Raw genomic sequence first — 18395 nt, forward strand, 5'->3', positions numbered from 1 at the left:
CACTGCATCCAGCAATCTATTCTTTGCTCATCATTTTAACTGGGGAGAGAAGAATTAGCTCCAACACCTAAATTTATCAGTATCATGGATAGTTTTGTACAAAAAGGTTTCGTTCTTCTTCTCACTGAGCCACAGCCTGTGTAAAAACCTTCAAGGTGTCCAGCTGGTATCAAAGCACACCTGTTCTTGGGCTCATCCCCCTGTGGAGAACTCTCTGGCTGACACAAAGGAAAGCCTTCAGCCTCTGTTCCCACACATGCACTGGTGTAAGGATGTGCTGGGGGCAGAGAAAGGGTGGGCTCCTGGTAAGTTCGGGCAGGAGAAGCCCAGCCTTGCTCTACCACACTGATGGCACCCTGTGGTTGTTTAAGAGTTGCAGCCACCAGCTCGACTTCATCCTCCTTGCACAGAGCCAAGATTAGACACAAGGAAAGACTGAGCCCTTCCTCTGCGTTCAAATCATTGCTATTCATTGCAAGACAAAATAATTTTTTCCAAGTGTCACCAGTATAAACTTAACCTGGAATTGTAAGACACAGGGCCTGCTCCATCACTACCCTGCCCTGTCACTCCCTTGATTTCAATCTCTTTTAGTTGTTCACTCTCCATACCAGTAAATGCCATAAACTATAATTCTGGGATGAGAATCTTTTGGCCTCAACTTGCCCTCACTTAACTAAAATATCAGTGTCTTCACTGAGTTGAACAGACACTAAGATGGTCTTAGAAGAACCCTAAAAGATGGAACTCAACCAGTTTGCTGCTTTGCAGTTGTGTAGCCATAAAAAACACAGAGAAACAGCATCAGAGATCTTAATGAAATTTTTTAAAAAAATAAAATGAGGAAAAATGCGTAAAAGATTACAGCATACATTTACTTCATGGGTTTTTATGGTTCGGTTTTTCTCCTTGAGATTCAGGTGGAGAAAATGGTAGCATTTAAACATTAAGACATGAAATCATGTTTGTGAAATGGCATTTCTCTCCCCATTGCCCCCCCATCCGTTTTAGTGATTATATTTTCAGAGCCTTGCTTTTATTTTCTGATATTCAGGGCATTTTATGCTATGTAGAAGGGTTTCTCACAGGGCTTCACATTTGCACAAATACAATAACAATGCTTTCTCATAGTTCAAGTCTCACTATTTTGTGATGGAAAAGCTTGTTTATTCACACACAAAGGGCCATCCTGCTGTTATAAAAATCCCTTAGCTAAATGCTTCTGTAAAAAGCCAGCTGAAGAAAAAAATAATAATAAAACTATCCAGAATCTCTTAAGACTTTGATTTCAAAGAGTTACCAACAAGAATGCTCCTTGAAAATGCTACAGTAGCCACAAGTAGTCTCATAAAAACAACCACGTTCCATGTTGGAGGGAGATTTTATCTTGCAGAGGCAAAAAGCCCCATTGCTATTGCTTTCCTGTCATGAGCTGTCATACTTCCAGGATGGTTTTGTTCTTCCTCAGATCCCTGAGGTCTCATACACAACTGGTGTGGGTGCAGGACAGCAGGGTATAGGGGAAACCCAGCACCATGGCGCTCTGCCTCTGAGGCACAAGGTCCAAAGGAAGCAGTTGTGCATGGGCTGAACGTGACATGGTGAAGACAAGAGCACAGTGCCCAGAGGAACATACTGCAAGGTGCTATCTCCCATCCATGGCAAGTGGGAGGTAAGTGAAGGGTGAAGGTGAGTCTGAAATAGGGCCTGGGGCAAAACTCCAGACTGCTCTGTTGGGAAGCAGCATTATATGAGTGGATTTTAAATTGTTGCTGTGTAGGCAGCCTTGCAGACATGCATGCTGGAGCAAGCTGGCCTCTTCTCCCAAGTGACAGGGGACAGGACGAGAGGGAATGGCCTCAAGCTCCACCAGGGGAGATTCAGGCTCGACATAAGGAAAAAATTCTTCACTGAAAGGGTCATTAGGCAATGCAACGGTCTGCCCAGGGAGGTGGCTGACTCGCCTTCCCTGGAGGTGGTTAAGGTGCGGGTGGATGAGGTACTGAGGGGCATGGTTTAGAGACTGGTGGGAATGGTTGGACTTGATGATCTGGTGGGTCTCTTCCAACCTGGTGATTCTATGATTCTATGATTCTATGAAGCATGGACAAGTATGACCTCCATAACTTGTAAGAAAAGAAATTTATATGAAAAGGAACCCATATCCTTTACACGTTAATGATCAATATTCAAGAAGAACAAAAGTATTCCATACCAGAATATAATGTTAAGAGTCTCCATTTTTACTTCAGAAAGTACCCCTTTGTTCTACCTTTTTTTTGTTACATCTGCTAGAAATAATGACTACAGAATCTCTTTCAACAAAAGGTCATTTATGTCAATGGACAGAACACAGAGGATCAGATCACCTGCAGTAATTGCAAATTAATGCTCTACTGCTAATGCATTAACTACATAATATTGATCTACAATTCAATCATATGAGCTACAGTGAAGTGATTTTTACTTTAATATTTTTACACTTTTATTGCTTTTTCCATAATGCATTTTCTCTTTCCAGTGGAATTTTCAATGATTGTCTCTATTTTTAATTTCCTACAGCAAGATGACTTTGAAAAATGTATGTCTCTTTCAAAGCCTTGCAAAAATCTAACAAACCATCAATGTGTCATGGTAAATCACATACATGATGCAAAAAATTCCGATATACATCTTATTTTGATCAATTGGGGCTTTAAAAAAAGCTTACTTAAACTAAAAATAAAAATACTTCAGCCTCAGTGGAAGCCTACCTGAACTGTATGTGAGAAAGATGCAGCCAGACATTTCTGGAGCTTTTAGTCTGCAATGAGTGCAGGATTATCTCCATAAATAAAGTTGTTATTTTTTTTTTAATTTCATGCCTGTAGCGGAAAGGCCCTGGTGGATTTGGGTATACTACAAAGAAGTATAATGCTGTGGAATCACATGAAGAACAATTGAAAAATTTCAACAATTTTAATGAAAAATTTTTAAAATGTGGACTCTTTCTGCAACTGTTGCTGAAGTTCATGAAGTGGAAGAATGCCCTGTTAAATTGCTGTATCAAATTTTATTCCCAGCTACTACCAACTACAATGATCCCTTTTGTTTTCTATAATTGCTCCAAAATTTTCTTACACAGAAAATTTTTGTGAGTAATGACACTAAGATATTGCCCTCCGTCTTCTAAAGGAGGAGACAGAACACACTTTGAATACTGAAACTCCCTCCCCAGACCATTTCCTAAGATACTTGCTTAATATCGCTTGAGGAGGTTATGGCATACACCAAAATACGGCTTACCACCTGACTCTAAACTTGCATTCCTGTGTACGATGATTTGGTAAATGGAAAACAAATCCCCACGTTTCAAAAATAAAAGCAATTGGAAAAAAATAATGGAGAATTGATGGTAGGTGAAATAGCTGCAGAGGAAAACCTGATCATGCTTTTAATGGAGTTACATATATTATTCATAAACCTCTTCTCTAAGAGATATGCCACATTGCAATTAAATCAACTCACACAAAACCTTTCATTATTTTAGCCCATGAACGTCACTCTCTCATAGCAGAGAAAACACAGGAGTCTTGTCCGGGCAAAACAAAAGGAAGACCAGTGGCCACGCAAGTGCTGCTCTCCCAGACTCTCTAGCCGGGCTCCACAGAAAGATCAATCTGTGCTGTTTAGTGGTATCAGACCACATTTAATGCTGGATGAATAGACATCCCCTATCTTTCAAAAGTACTGCTAATGAGCAAACATCCACACACTGTTCAGCGTAGCAGGGCAGTGATAGCAGTGGCAGTACCTACTCCCAAGTTTTGAGCCTACTGTTTATCTAGCACAGCTGAGTGCAGAGCTCACCATCAAAGTCTGGGCAGCTTGTGTTCTGCCTCTGGATCAGTGATGAGGTGTCCTTGTGGTCTGGAAACATGAAGATCACAAAATATGCAGTACTGCGTCAGTCCAAATATCTATTCAGCACCATCTCCGACAGCATCCAAAGCAGATACTTAATAGGCGGCTATGGGACACACATGTAATTGCCCCAGTACAGTCTCTGCTTCTACCTGCTTAATTCAGGGACTTGCTTTGTGGGGAATCTTAATATACTGAATCATTCAGCAGATCACTTTATTCGATGCTACCTTCAGATTCTTTATCCGCTCTGTACTTTGGTACTCAGAAGTGAACTATCAAAGCTGTTGTGATAAACAACAGAGGTTTTGACTGTTGAAGAAGTAACAACTTGGACATTTGATATCAAAGACTTGGGAGACCGATGGGGATTCAGGGAAAAAGTATACTAGTCGCTATTTACATGACCTTATTAAGAAGAAAAACAACAGCACTGAGTCTCATATTCCTAATTAGGTTCCAAGGATGACCTATGAAGATGAGGTTTCCTTTTTCTGTTTATCACAATGTATCTTGCCTGAGTAGCAAATAAAAGTTTCAGGCTAGTCCTGGTGAAGAGTATTTCTTGTAAGACTGTCCATAGAGATTACTTGTTTCCCTCTACCTTTCATTTGCCTTTCCCAAGATGATGGGAAGGCTTATAGCCAGTTCTTACAATCTTGCATGAAGTTTACTAAAGGCTTATTTTTAAATAAATGTAATTGAACTAGTTCAGAGCCTTACCTACACAGCAGCTTCTGTTTGGTTTGGATAAATGGATTCTACTATTTATCTCAGATTAGTTTAAATGACTTCCCTACTTTAGTGAAACAGAAATAAGCCACTCAAACTGAGGACAGATTTGATCCAGAGAAGTTTAATATCAGTTCTAGAGATGATTTAAGTTAAACTGGTGAAGCTTAGGGTCGAGAAAAGAGTTTTTTCACCATCTCTGGGAAAAGCACGCTTAAAAGAGAAATTGTTCTGTAAAGGGCAAAAGACCAGTATAGATCCAAGCCATTTCTGGAAACCAGTTGCAAAGAACTTGAGTATTACTAAAAAGAAAACAATAATTAATGTTTTGTAAATCCAATATTATTTCTCTTGGGCACTGACTGAGATGTCTGCATTAAATTATATTTCAGGATTTCCCATTACTGTGGGGGCAAACCAATGGAAAAAAAAGAAAAGAAATAATTACAATGAACAGCTACACAGACTATATAGAGGAAAAGGGCATAAATGTCATTTAAAAACTTCATTTTTAGTCATTCAGAAACAGATATGGTAGAAGTATAACAGAAAATCATTCTCTGTGTAGTTTAGATCACGTAATATTGTTACAGACGAAGCCATCAAAACTGCTGCCATAACAAATGAAATGCATCTATAACACTAAATACATTCCTTTTCCAGTCCTACTATTTTGTAGATAAATGCTGCTCTGTAATTTGTACCATTACTTAGTATTTATACGGAAGAAGCTCTCAGATCATTATGCAAGAAAGGTAGATCTTTTTTCTGTAGATGGGAAAAGAAGAGTTTGAATCATTCCAACTCAAACCAAAAAAAAAAGCCCAGGAAATCGTATTTATAAATCCAGAAAACATAGTAAGTCTATAAAAAAACAGTAGCCTTCTCCTTCAGCTCACAGAAATGCTAACTTTGATGTGCACTAAAAAACCCATCCAAACTAAACCATTGAGTTGGCCTGCATTTTTTTTTTCTGAAACAGCAAACTAATGACTACCTCAGCAGTCTCCATAGCTGTGCAGAAAATATGGTCACAGTGAACCTGATTTTAATGTCAAAGTGAACTGTGGGAATGAAAACACTCTAAAGGAGTGACACAAAGCTGACATCCACAGGATCCACAGCTGTCGTTGTCTACGATAGGAGCTACAGATAAAGAGGCTGAGTAACTACTAGAATGTAACAATATGTAATGGAATAATATAACATAACCACCACCTGCTCCTTATCAGCCATTCTAAAAATGGTGCCCTGACACGCCTAGAGGACTAGGCAAAGGGCTGATTGCTAGCCAATTCCCTGGTGCCCACAACAGCAGGCTACCAACTCCTCCATCCCTGACAGGGACTAAATAACCATGCCAGTCTGGTCAGGACCTGAAAATGACCCATTAAGCAATGTAAACAGCCTCAACTACTGCCTGCAATGGGCTGCAATGCCAGCAGCTCTTGCATCTCCTACTTTGGTAAAGATGCTTGAGCGACAGAGATAAACAAGGATAAACAAGTGTTACTTTACGGTTGCTCCCAGTGGGACCAAAGTAGTGCTCTTTGAAATCGCTCTCCTCTTGAAAGAGCTTTTTGCAGAAGACAAAGCCCAAAAATAAAGCAAGATCAGATAGCTCAAGCTTAACTCTGTGTCAACCTTGTTTGTATGACAAGGAAGTGATATTTAAAGTTTAAATCCTACAGGGCAGAGCAAAAAAGCGATAACACACTCATGGCTACCCTTTTCCCAGACTAGTAATGTGACATAGAAAGTTTTCTTTTGGCAACTCCTCCTCCATATGAAATTAATGAAATCTAGCATGAAGCTAAACCCATGAAAATTACTTTTAGTGATATAACCCCTCCACTATCCTAATGTTTGAAAAGAAGATACATTATGCCTCTAACCACAGTTATTTTAATTTGAATGTTTTAAAGAAAGAGAAGGTACCTGTAAGACAGAAGCCCCACTGTGGAGAAACTGGAGCCCACTTTCAGCAGAATCAATGCCTCCAGTTGCCAAGATGGGAAATCCTGGGAGAGCACGGGCTATGGCAGACACTGCACGGAGGGCAATGGGCCTAATAGCATTTCCTATGGAAAACCAGAACATTTTGTTAGCAATGTCAGAAAACATCCTGATGTAATTTGCACATTCCTCATGGTAAGGAACATTAGGAGCTAGCATCTAATTTGGAGATGCAGAGGTTATATTAATTCATAAATTGAAACCAAGTGGGTTTCAAGTGATATCAATACTTGTAAAGTATTATGAATTTTGCTGAAATAAAAATAATTGCAAAAACATTTAGATAAACATTGTAAGGCTGGATCAAAAAAAAAGAGTAACAGTGCCTGAGATAGAAAGCAATACTTTACCATACAGTACACTGCAGACAGAGATCTGTGTTTCTACATAAAGAATCAAGTTGAATTTTTGAACATAGATGTTGTCCAAGAGAGAGGGAACATCTCATTTATTTATGTCTAACTAAAAATTCTTTAAAAGCACCATTTCACTGCAGCTGACGCTTCATTTATTATTTAATATGTTTCCCCTTTGGATGTTTGTCTATTCAGATAATCCTTTAAGTAAGACCCCTTTAACTATTAGCACTACAGTCTGAAGCTCAAAAGAATAAAGTATATCCATTTATGGTTGTGTCTCCAAGACTGGAGCATGGCTCCCAGAGAAACTGGCTGGCTGTCAACCTACAAAAGGAAGTGCTAGTACTGTTTTTTATTTTTTTCCCCCAGTGTATCAGATAACTTGGGGAAATACCACACCATGAAATACTTTACAACCTTTAAAGATTCGACTTTTTCCAAGAGCAAATAACCAAAAGGGAATAAAGAAATAAAAACAATGCAACGAACAAAGCAAGAGGAAGAAGCAATCACAATTAGGAAATGTGGGAAAAGAGTGCATGCTGAAACATGTAGCCACTGCAATGCCACACCTCTGCTTGGATGCCTAACAAACATCCTCACCTCCTCGACAAAACACCTTCTTCAACCCATATGCCATTCTTCCTCTGCTCTATTTGAAATAGAAGTATTACAGTCTGCTGGCTGAATTTTTAATCTAAGGATAAATTGCTCTATTCAAGCAGCCAGGTCTCACTAAGGCCAGTATCTCACTCCAGTGCCTCCATCAGTGAGACACGTCCTCTCAGGCAGAGTTTGAACTGGTCTCTAAGAAGGACTTACTGAGAGCTCAGCATTCTGCTATCTAGAAAAAGCATCTGCCATGCTTGTGTATCAGCTATGACCTCTCCAGTCTAGTTGAAGGGTCAATGAGGAGAATGATCCCACAGAAGTACAGGTCACAAAACATGTCATGTTTTGCTTTTAATAGGACAGCTGCACTGTCACTTTGTTGTGGAGCTGTTTTTTCAAGGTAATTTTCCATTACAGAAAACTGAAATTTGGTTGTCTTAACTATTAAAAATACTCTGTCTTCAGTTCACATTACCTTTAGCAACATTCCACTACCCCTCAACATTAACTGTGGCAGACAACACTGAATTCACAGGAGAGCCTGAACCATCAGTATTAAACACATTCGCACCCAAAAGCTTGGCTAAGCAGTCTTAATTGGCACCTGCACTAGATTCAGTACAAAAATACCTTCTTGGGCAATGACAGCTTCTGCTGCATGAATATAGACATGTATGCTGGGCTGCATCAAAAGAATCGTGGCCAGCGGGTCGAGGGAGGTGATTCTGTCCCTCTACTCTTCTCTTGTGAGACCTCACCTGGAGTACTGTGTCCAGTTCTGGAGTCCTCAACATAAGAAGGATATGGAGCTGTTGGAACGGTTCCAGAGGAGGGCTACAAAGATGATCAGAGGGCTGGAGCACCTCTGCTATGAGGACAGGCTGAGAGAGTTGGGGTTGCTCAGCCTGGAGAAGAGAAAGCTCTGGGGAGACCTTATAGCTTTCCAGAACCTGAAGCGGGCCTGCAAGAAAGCTGGGGAGGGACTTTTTACAAAGGCATGTAGTGATAGGATGAAGGGGCTTTAAATTGGAAGGGGAAAGATTTAGATTAGACATTAGGAAAAAATTCTTCCTGATGAGGATGGTGAGGCCCTGGCCCAGGTTGCCCAGGGAAGCTGTGGCTGCCCCATCCCTGGAGGTGTTCCAGGCCAGGTTGGATGGGGCCTTGGGCAGCCTGGTCTGTGGGAGGTGCTGCTGCCCATGGCAAGGGCAGTTGGAACTGGATGATCTTTAAGGTCCTTTTCAACCCAAACCATTCTGATTTTATGATCTCATCCTTCTTCAATAGCTGATCTCTGCATCTGAGCAAAAAATCAGAAGACTCTATCTGATCAGGCAGGCTCTTCCATCTGCCATCAAGATACTCTGTGCCCATGTTAGGGATTAGGGCTGCTCACAAGCTTTACACAGATACTTCTTGCTAGTTTAAAAGAGGCTACATAGAGATAGAATGTTTTCAGCGTATAAACCTTCATTTGCATAAATAGAAAATCCAACCCAAGAAGCACTATCCATGTGTTTTGGTGAAAATTAAAATAACATTTAGAAATCTCAACACAACTAGAATAACATTTAGAAATCTCAGCACAACTAGAATAACATTTAGGAATCTCAGCACAACTAGAATAACATTTAGAAATCTCAACACAACTACCTTAGAGAATCTACAGTTGACCAGAACAGGTTACAGAAAGGGGCTGGAGCTCAACAGGAACTCTTCCCTGGACGCTGACTATTTGCCATCATTTCAGCTAGATTGATTGTAATGTGTTTCAAAGGAACAGAATAATTCTCTGAAAGAGGAGCACTGCTAGTGTCAAAAAAGCAAATATTATGACAGCATTGATGGTCCAGTCTTAGAGAAATACTTGAGACAAAAAAAATGGAATCGTGCTGTTTGCTCACATAGATGCATTTATAAAGCCTTTCAGAGGGCATACATACCAGGACACAGCCTAAATAATTGAAAATTATCTCATAAAAAAACCGCTAGTTCATGAAATTCTACAAATATTCATTGTTTAAAACTGAGGCTACAGGTTAGCATCAGACTTGCTATATTGCTTTCAGGCACTGACACGGCTGCTCCAGAATCTCACTGTGATGGAGTAGTCAGCGTTTAGAAACGTGAAAGGATACAGATGCTGGTAACTCTGAAACCATGTGACTAGAGGGAAATTTCTTCCCAATCTGCATGAGTAAAAAACTGACATCTGCCTTGAGGCATGAAAGTTTATATCCTTCTAAACCCAATGTAACTCTGAGAGTTTGCATTCAATCAGTTTTTAAGCCTTGTAGACCCTTGACATTAATGATAGCTTTTAGCAAAGGGTTCCACAAGAAAATACTTCCAGAATATAGTGGTTCTTTTTTTCAGTTTAATTAAACTAGCCAACTTCTTACTTAAATGACCATTTCTGCACAATGGTCAGTAGAGGAAAAGGAGCAAAGAATAGTTTATTTAAAGTTTCAGCACAACAGGTAATCAGAAAAACCTTTTTTCAGCCCAAAGAAATCAAGCATATGATGTGATGAAGCACAGCAGAGATGGCAATGAGACTTAGAATTTATTATGGAACATAGGTACTTTTTTAGAACTAGCAACATTTGAGATTCATGATAGGAGTTATTACTTACATTTGGTGATTAGTAAATTAGCAATAAATTGGTACGATTGCAAAAATATTCCCTTCATCTATAATTCACTAAAACGAATTTAAAAATATTTCAGGAGTGCTTCTGATGAGAGTAAATAAATGGCTTTAATGACAATCAGAGAGTTGACTGAGGTGTCATCCCAGCATTTTTTTTTCTTTAGTCTACAGAATACAGAACACGTACATCAGAAGGTGCAGCCATTCTCCCATGCATTTCTTGATCAACAGTTCAGAAGCTTCCCCTTCTGTAATAAAAGCTGCTGCTCTGGAATACAATGTGATTTACTTGTGATAGAGATCCTACTGCCTAGTGAAATGGAGAAACAATCTTCTGGATTAAAGCTAAAAAAAAAATAGAAAAATACAAGCAACAGAGCTACTAAAGCTACTGAAAAAAATGGCAGCAAATAAATTTTAAAAAAAGCAAATGAGCATCAGCTTTGACCAAGAATCTCTATTTTCTTGCATTTTCATATGAGTACCACAGGAAAGTAATAAATTCTATTACAGAGATTTGTAGAGAAGGAGTTTTTAAGAGGTTGAAATAAAGGAGATTTAATGCCAAATTTTAAAAGAACACTAAGTAGCAGTAGGAATTTGCAGAATGTTTTCTGATAAACCCAATGGTATTTAAGAAGCTGAGGTCCAAATTCAGCAAGCATTTGAAAGACAGCTCATGTGCTAAAAAATAAGCATCTACCACATACTTTGACATGTTGGGACCTGTAATTCCACTAGTTAAGCACCCGTATCTGGGGAAACTGCTGATACAGTACCCTCTTGATAGCAGCCTTACAGCTGCTACCAGATGCTAGATGGGGTTGTCATTTACCTTGCTGTAAAATAATGAGATTCAATAAACAAAGCCCATTTATCCAGACCTGAAGTAGGGGAGTGAGATTTGAAAATGAAAGACAGACAGAAAAATACCTGAGATGACATGCTAGTCTAAGTTGAAAACTACTCTTTAAAGTCTCTCATTAATTAAGGAACAAATGCTGTTATAGGAAGATTTAAACAATCAAATAATTATACGATGCAAAAGTTCCAGACCTTTTTCTTGCCTTAAATCAAAGAATTTTGGTTTTCTCCCTTCTTCCTTTTTTTTTTTTTAATAAAAAGCCAGATTTTTCATGACTAACAGGAAGCGGAGTCAAGGAAATCCAATGAGCAAAATGCAACATGATGGAGAAGCAAAATATATGTCAATCAAATGCCTCTTCCTGATCAGCACAGGTAGACAGAGCTGTCCTTGTCCTCTGAGGACAGCAGAATAATGACAAACTGATAAGTGCTAATACTTATTTATTTATTTGCTTGTTTATTTTTCCTTACGAAGTAGAAAACCTCTTACCAATGCTAGAAGACACGCGCTTTATTTTGATTTTTGTAACTTCTTTTTGTAAGTTCTCTCCACAGGACTCGATCCCATCAAAAAAATGTTCACTAGATTGAAGCTTGAGAGCCAAAATTAATACCTTCTTCAAGGAGAAGCCTGGCATTAAGCTTCAAGCAACCCAGTAGCTCTGGAAGCTCCTAAAAGAAACAATTCAGATCTTCTTGATCCCAGTGATCCACCAATGCAGAAGAAGAAAGTCTCAGAAGTTTTGAATACTGGGCTACATTCTCACTTGCAATACATTGCACCAATGCGGTAAAGTCTTTAACACCTATTTGCAGCAGCTTTAAGTGGGCCTTGAGGTAAAGATAATCCAGATCCATTAAAAAACAGCTAACAGAACTGAGGTGAATCAATTTGGACTGATAGTACTGGGCTTTAATCTTTAAACAGTCTGAATGGTCTTTATCGAACTCTCTATCAACAGAAGAAACAGATTTAAAAGGAAAGCAAACTCTTACATCTTTGGTTAGTAGACAATTTAAAAAGAAATTTTTATATCTATGGTTACTAGATAGAATAAAAATGAATTTGTATTGCAATTCTCCCCATTCTGTGCATTGTAAATTAAATTTGATTTTTAATTTGCATTGTATGTGGTCTTCCTGGACTTCAGCAAAGCCTTTGACACAGTTTCTCACAGCATTCTGCTTCGGAAACTGTCAGCCTCTGGCCTGGACAGGCGCACACTCTCCTGGGTGGAAAACTGGTTGGCTGGCCGGGCCCAGAGAGTGGTGGGAAACGGTGTGAAATCCAGCTGGAGGTCAGTGACAAGTGGGGTTCCCCAGGGCTCGGTGCTGGGTCCAGCCCTGTTCAATGTCTTTATCAATGACCTGGATGAAGGCATCGAGTGCACCCTTAGCAAGTTTGCGGACGACACTAAGCTGGGTGGAAGTGTCGATCTGCTGGAGGGTAGAGAAGCTCTGCAAAGGGATCTGAACAGGCTGGACCTCTGGGCTGAGTCCAATGGCATGAGGTTTAACAAGGCCAAATGACGGGTCCTGCACTTGGGGCACAACAACCCTATGCAGGGCTACAGACTGGGAGAAGTCTGTCTAGAAAGCTGCCTGGAGGAGAGGGACCTGGGGGTGTTGGTTGACAGCGACTGAACATGAGCCAGCAGTGGCCCAGGTGGCCAAGAAGGCCAATGGCATCTTGGCTTGTATCAGAAACGGCGTGACCAGCAGGTCCAGGGAGGTTATCCTCCCTCTGTACTCGGCACTGGTGAGACCGCTCCTCGAATACTGTGTTCAGTTCTGGGCCCCTCAACACAAGAAGGATGTTGAGGCTCTGGAGAGAGTCCAGAGAAGAGCAACAAAGCTGGTGAAGGGGCTGGAGAACAGGCCTTATGAGGAGCGGCTGAGAGAGCTGGGGGTGTTTAGCCTGGAGAAGAGGAGGCTGAGGGGTGACCTCATTGCTCTCTCCAACTACCTGAAAGGACGTTGTAGAGAGGAGGGTGCTGGCCTCTTCTTCCAAGTGACAGGGGACAGGACAAGAGGGAATGGCCTCAAGCTCCACCAGGGGAGGTTTAGGCTAGACGTTAGGAAAAAATTCTTTACAGAAAGGGTCATTGGGCACTGGAACAGGCTGCCCAGGGAGGTGGTTGATTCACCTTTCCTGGAGGTGTTTAAGGCACGGGTGGATGAGGTGCTGAGGGATATGGTTTAGTGTTTGATGGGAACGGTTGGACTCGATGATCCGGTGGGTCTCTTCCAACCTGGTTATTCTGCGATTCTGTGATTCTGTGTATTATATTACAGCGCAATTCTTTACAAATTTAACATCAGATTTAAACCACAGAGCCTAAATATTACAAAGAATAATTAGGTGATACATTATTTTTGTTTAATAAATTACTGATAAAGTCTGTGCTGTTAAAAAAATAAACCCCCAAATCCTAAGCAACATCACTCTCCTTCCCACTGTAAATACATTCTTGGAAGAAAACTGACATTGTTATCTCCCTGATTAATAAAGCAAATTCAAAACTAGCCAATGACAGCAAATACTAGACTTGACTGAAAAAGCATTACATAAGGGAATTGGTCTAGGAAGGATCAGGTATTGTAGATGATCAACCCAACGCTGTGGGAAATAACAAGATAAGACAGTTTAGGGATTAAAAAAACCCACACAGAAAACATACTTCTTTCTTAAGATGTTTTCTGCATAGAATGTATGTTACCTAGTACTGGCGATCCATGCACTTTATATATATATATCATCTGCATTTGCAAACAGTCCGGGGAAGTGTGCAGGTTATACACAATTGATTTGCATTGCACTCCTTCTGACTGCAATTATTCTATATGTTCTTTCTCTCTCCCACCTGCAGGTGGCCACCATAAGCTACACTTTTCAAATAACTCATTAGCAGGGTTTTCAATACTGTCATATCCAGATAATTAGCAATTTATTTAAATAACCAATTTCTGTGGAAATAATTGCCATGGAATGCCCTGAACCTACTTTTTATAAACTATAATAAAAGTGTTAAGATAATCCCTGACATTTGCAAATGCCATTAGTTCACCTTTCCTTTTGATAGTGCTATGGCATTATGTTTAAACAATTACCCGATAACGCAGCAGTTTAATGAAACAGTGTATCAGGCATATCCTTCAAAATGGCCAGAGAATGCATTTATATGCAGAAGAAAACCCAATGAATACACATGTTTAGAAAGAAAGACTACTCATAGTTGTTATGAAGCCCCTAAATGGGACACACAATCTTCAGGGCACTGAAAAATACAGAAAGTGCTCAAAGAACAAGTTCAAGATGGACCTTGCCACAGTTTTAATGGTGCACAGCCCTACACTTCTCAAGACCTTGTGAAGACTCTTTTCACTGTTCCCTATCTATTTCTCAGCTTGGTCAGTCGTTCAGTTCATTACTACTCACACATTAATAGTTATATGACAAAATCACTAATAATAATGTACTATTTACTCAGGTAGAGGCTATTTTCAACCAAAACATTTAATTCTTCATTTACCAATGAAGTATTGGAGAAAATATTCATTTTATGAGATGTCTAATATAGCTACCCTAAATCTTCAAAGCAATGCCTACCTAATATATTATTTCATCAATAATTTGTGAAGGGTGATGTGCCAACACTACCAATATGGCAAAGATTGTGCTGACTACAGCAAAGCCAAGACTTTATCCCAAAACTGTATAATAAAGTCAATGATCTACAGATACAAAACAATTTCCATCTCACTCTGCCATTTCTGTGTTTTGAAATCACATTGACTGGCTGCATCCTACTCATTTTTGTTAGCATATCATGACTATCTATGACATTTACGTTTTGACAAACTGATGGGGTATTAATGTTTTCTATAATATTATTTTCCCTTTCCTTTTTATTTCAAAGTTTATTTTTCATTTGATTGTATTTGAATACCTATAGGTTTGAGTCCAACCTATGTCTGGAAGAAAGAATTAATCATTTTGCCTCACGCTTCCTTCAAAAAAAATTGCACTTTCATAAGCACAGAGAAGAATCAGTGTCCTTTTTAGGATTAATTTTTACCATTTTTTATTTTCTTCTAATGGCTATTTATGCTCTTTCAGCAGAAAGTTCTTAAAATCACGAGTTCTCATTCAATAAATGTTTAGCAGTCATTGGAGACTTCTGTCAATTAAAAAGGTTAGAATCAGACAAATGGAAGAGTGAAAAAGTAAATTTTTCTTATCTGTATATATTATTCATCCAGGAAGACCTGGGGGAATTTTCACTCATATTGTACTTCAGGAGGAAAAATCAAGGGGACAGATACAAATTGTTTTGTGATTGCTGCAAGAGCTGGTTAAACATTTTCTAACATAGCCATTTTTTCACCGAAAAGTACATATCCACTAAAAATCAATACTTCTGCTGATCTGCATGAAACCTGGCAAAGCATTTTCTATCGCAATTTATCAGGTGTTCATTAAATGCATTCCACTTCAGCTTAACTTTAAGCTGGAAATTGTCTCGAGCTGCGCTTTACGTGTTCTTTGGTTGGCTCGGTGTGCACTTTCTTTTTCCTGCCTGCTCCCTGTCACGACTTAGAGTTTGAGCCACCTGACTTGGTGCAGTGGATCTGAGCACAGTGTGCTGCTGCAGGACCGTTTGCACTGCACTCCCCCACTGGGTCAGGAAAAAACTTGCCTTTTACTGAAAGAGTGGTAGTGCTAACAAAATAAAACAAATAACGATACAACAGAAAAGATCAAATAATAAAAGTAGTGCTAATGACTGAGGTATGCTCGCAACAGAATACAAGGAAGAAGACATGAATTAGACCAGCCTAATAGCCAAGGGACAGCCCATATAAGAAATATTGCCGACAGTTACCAGACAAACACTGTTGCAACCATCACAGAGGGACAAATGAGTTCCTGTCAAATTCTGCCAGGCAATTCTTCCCCCCAAAAGATGCGAGTATTTCACTTTAAAATATAGTGGGTCTTACTGCCCATTTATTTTGGCGCAGAAGCAGATGTGCTTAACTCAAAGTCTAGTAGAAGTGTTGGTGGCTATTTACCCAGAAGCTTACAGATTTGTTCAAAGGCAGCCTTGCCTCTGTCAGCCTCACAGGCAGTGCTACCTTTGTTTGAGCTAGTTTTAACCTCCTCAACAACTACCATGGTCAACATGACCCTGGTGCCAGAAAGCAGGACATAGATGTGTGTCTACATTTCTGCACCTGTACTTTAGTGTGTATGCAATTCTGACCATACAAAGGCAATTTAGTATACCTAAGGACACACTGAAAGAGTGGTGACTGGCTGTTGAGTAGGGTGTTGAGGCTCCTGCAGTGTATTTAAAAATAAAGCCATTACTGGAAAATGCAGTATAACAACTTTTCAGGTTATTTACAAAACCTGAAGCATACCTTGTACAGTTTAATAACCACTTGTCTAAGAAGCCCTTTACAGAAAGGGAAGCAGAACTTATGGAAGTACAGAAAACTACAGAAATCACATTGATATCTAAAAAGATCAGAGGAAGTATTTCCTTTTCCCCTTACCCAAGTCAGTATCATTCTTATCCTGTTGAGAGATTTATCTATTTTATTTTGTCTATCTTTTTATTCTATCTTTATCATCCAGTTGCTACTATGTAGTAATATACAACTTTATGTAAGGATATATTTATGTCTATTTATAGAATACATAAAATATATTAAAAACACAATGGCAGGAACACATTTTTTTTGTGAAACAAGTGAATCAATTTCAGCAGAAACACTGTATTTCTCTGTGCAACAGTGTGCATGTCTACACACACACCTACCACATTATTATTACATATCCATAAAATCTGTGTGAGCATATATATATACATGCACACTCAGTGGATATATTTCCATATTCACATATACATAAAACAGTGGATGACACGTCCCCTGATAAAACCTGTTATTTCAACACTTCAAGTGAAAAGTGTTAAAATAAATGGCTCATCACATACAATGTGTTAAAATAAATGTTTATTTCAACACTATGTGTATCATAGCCATTTATTTCAACACTTCCCGTTTCTCAAGGCTCACACAACCAAGAGTAGGAGAACTGATAGCTATACCTAGGGTAGTTGAAGCACACAGCCCTACTCATCTGCTTGCCATAGGATGAGTAGGAAGTTATTTAACACTTCTTTTTTCTCCCAGCAATAAATGGAAACTACCTACCCTGACTGCTCATCGGGATCTGCATGTGTCTATAAGCTGGTGGGCTGTATCATCATTTGGAAAGAAGAAGGGCCAAGCTAAAGTCTGCTGAGATATTTGCAAAGCAAGCTGCTGGTACCAGGGTAGAGTTGGGAAAAGAAGCAAAGGCTTTCGACACTTTCACTTGATAATTTTGGAGTTTGACATAAAAGGATCTGGGCAGACAGAGACTCACGTGAACAAGAGCAAAAACTCGAGTTGCTCAAACTGAAGGCTGGAAGAGATGGGATTTTTGGAGGACCCATTATAATCTCATGATCAAATTGTAAGTTACACTAGAACAGCTGAGTTCACACTCTATCCTGCTGAAACCAGTTTCTCAGAGGATTCCTCAGCTCCCAAGACTTGCCTTATTTATTTTAACAGAGAACCTGAAGGATCTTTGGAGCAGAAGTTTTTCAATTTCAGGTGGTCTCTAATGTACAAATATACTCATTGGGAGCTTCATGTTGGTGCCTGAAACATGTTAGTGCCAGCATCTGAACTTTCTCCTGGAAGCTGAGTCCAGACACTGCATTATATGCCAGTGCTAAACTAGCACCAGTTTCTTTCTCTGCCTTATTTTGGGAGGAAAGCACAAAAAGCTCCCATTCCATGGTAGTTCCTGATGAAGCCAAAGGGCACTATGCCTTTATAGATAACCCTCCAAGGGACCGAGGAGGGATGAGGATGAAGAAATTTAAATAATGCACAAAATATGCACAAAACGTCCACAAACTACCAGTCCCCTCTGAGCAATATTTACCACTAACTTGTCTGCAATGTTTTCATACAATGCCTTCCTTCTTTGAAAAACTCTCAAAGCAGGATTAGAGATTGCCTAGGCTCTAGCAAGACAGCGTGGCCTTAAGAAGATAAACACTTGCTGGGGGGGGGGTGTCTCTTTTCTTCTTCATATACGTTTTCTTCCCTGAAATTGCAGATCTGTGTGCTCGTCTGGACAGAGGACAAACCCACAAATTAAACTAATGAAATGTTAGTGAAGACTT

At 39.5% G+C, this 18395-nt stretch overlaps 1 protein-coding gene across 3 annotated transcripts in view; it reads right to left on the reverse strand.

Moving 5' to 3' along the window:
• Positions 1-18395, reverse strand: part of DPYD (dihydropyrimidine dehydrogenase) — a 368728-nt gene that overhangs the window by 65819 nt on the left and 284514 nt on the right. For all 3 annotated transcript variants that reach the window (XM_069862153.1, XM_069862154.1, XM_069862152.1), the window contains exon 19: positions 6574-6716. In XM_069862153.1, coding sequence (XP_069718254.1) covers positions 6574-6716 — 143 coding nt within the window. The remainder of the gene's footprint in view (positions 1-6573; positions 6717-18395) is intronic.

Source organism: Phaenicophaeus curvirostris, chromosome 8 (assembly GCF_032191515.1).
Source record: "Phaenicophaeus curvirostris isolate KB17595 chromosome 8, BPBGC_Pcur_1.0, whole genome shotgun sequence".
In the NCBI taxonomy this organism is placed as follows: domain Eukaryota; kingdom Metazoa; phylum Chordata; class Aves; order Cuculiformes; family Cuculidae; genus Phaenicophaeus; species Phaenicophaeus curvirostris.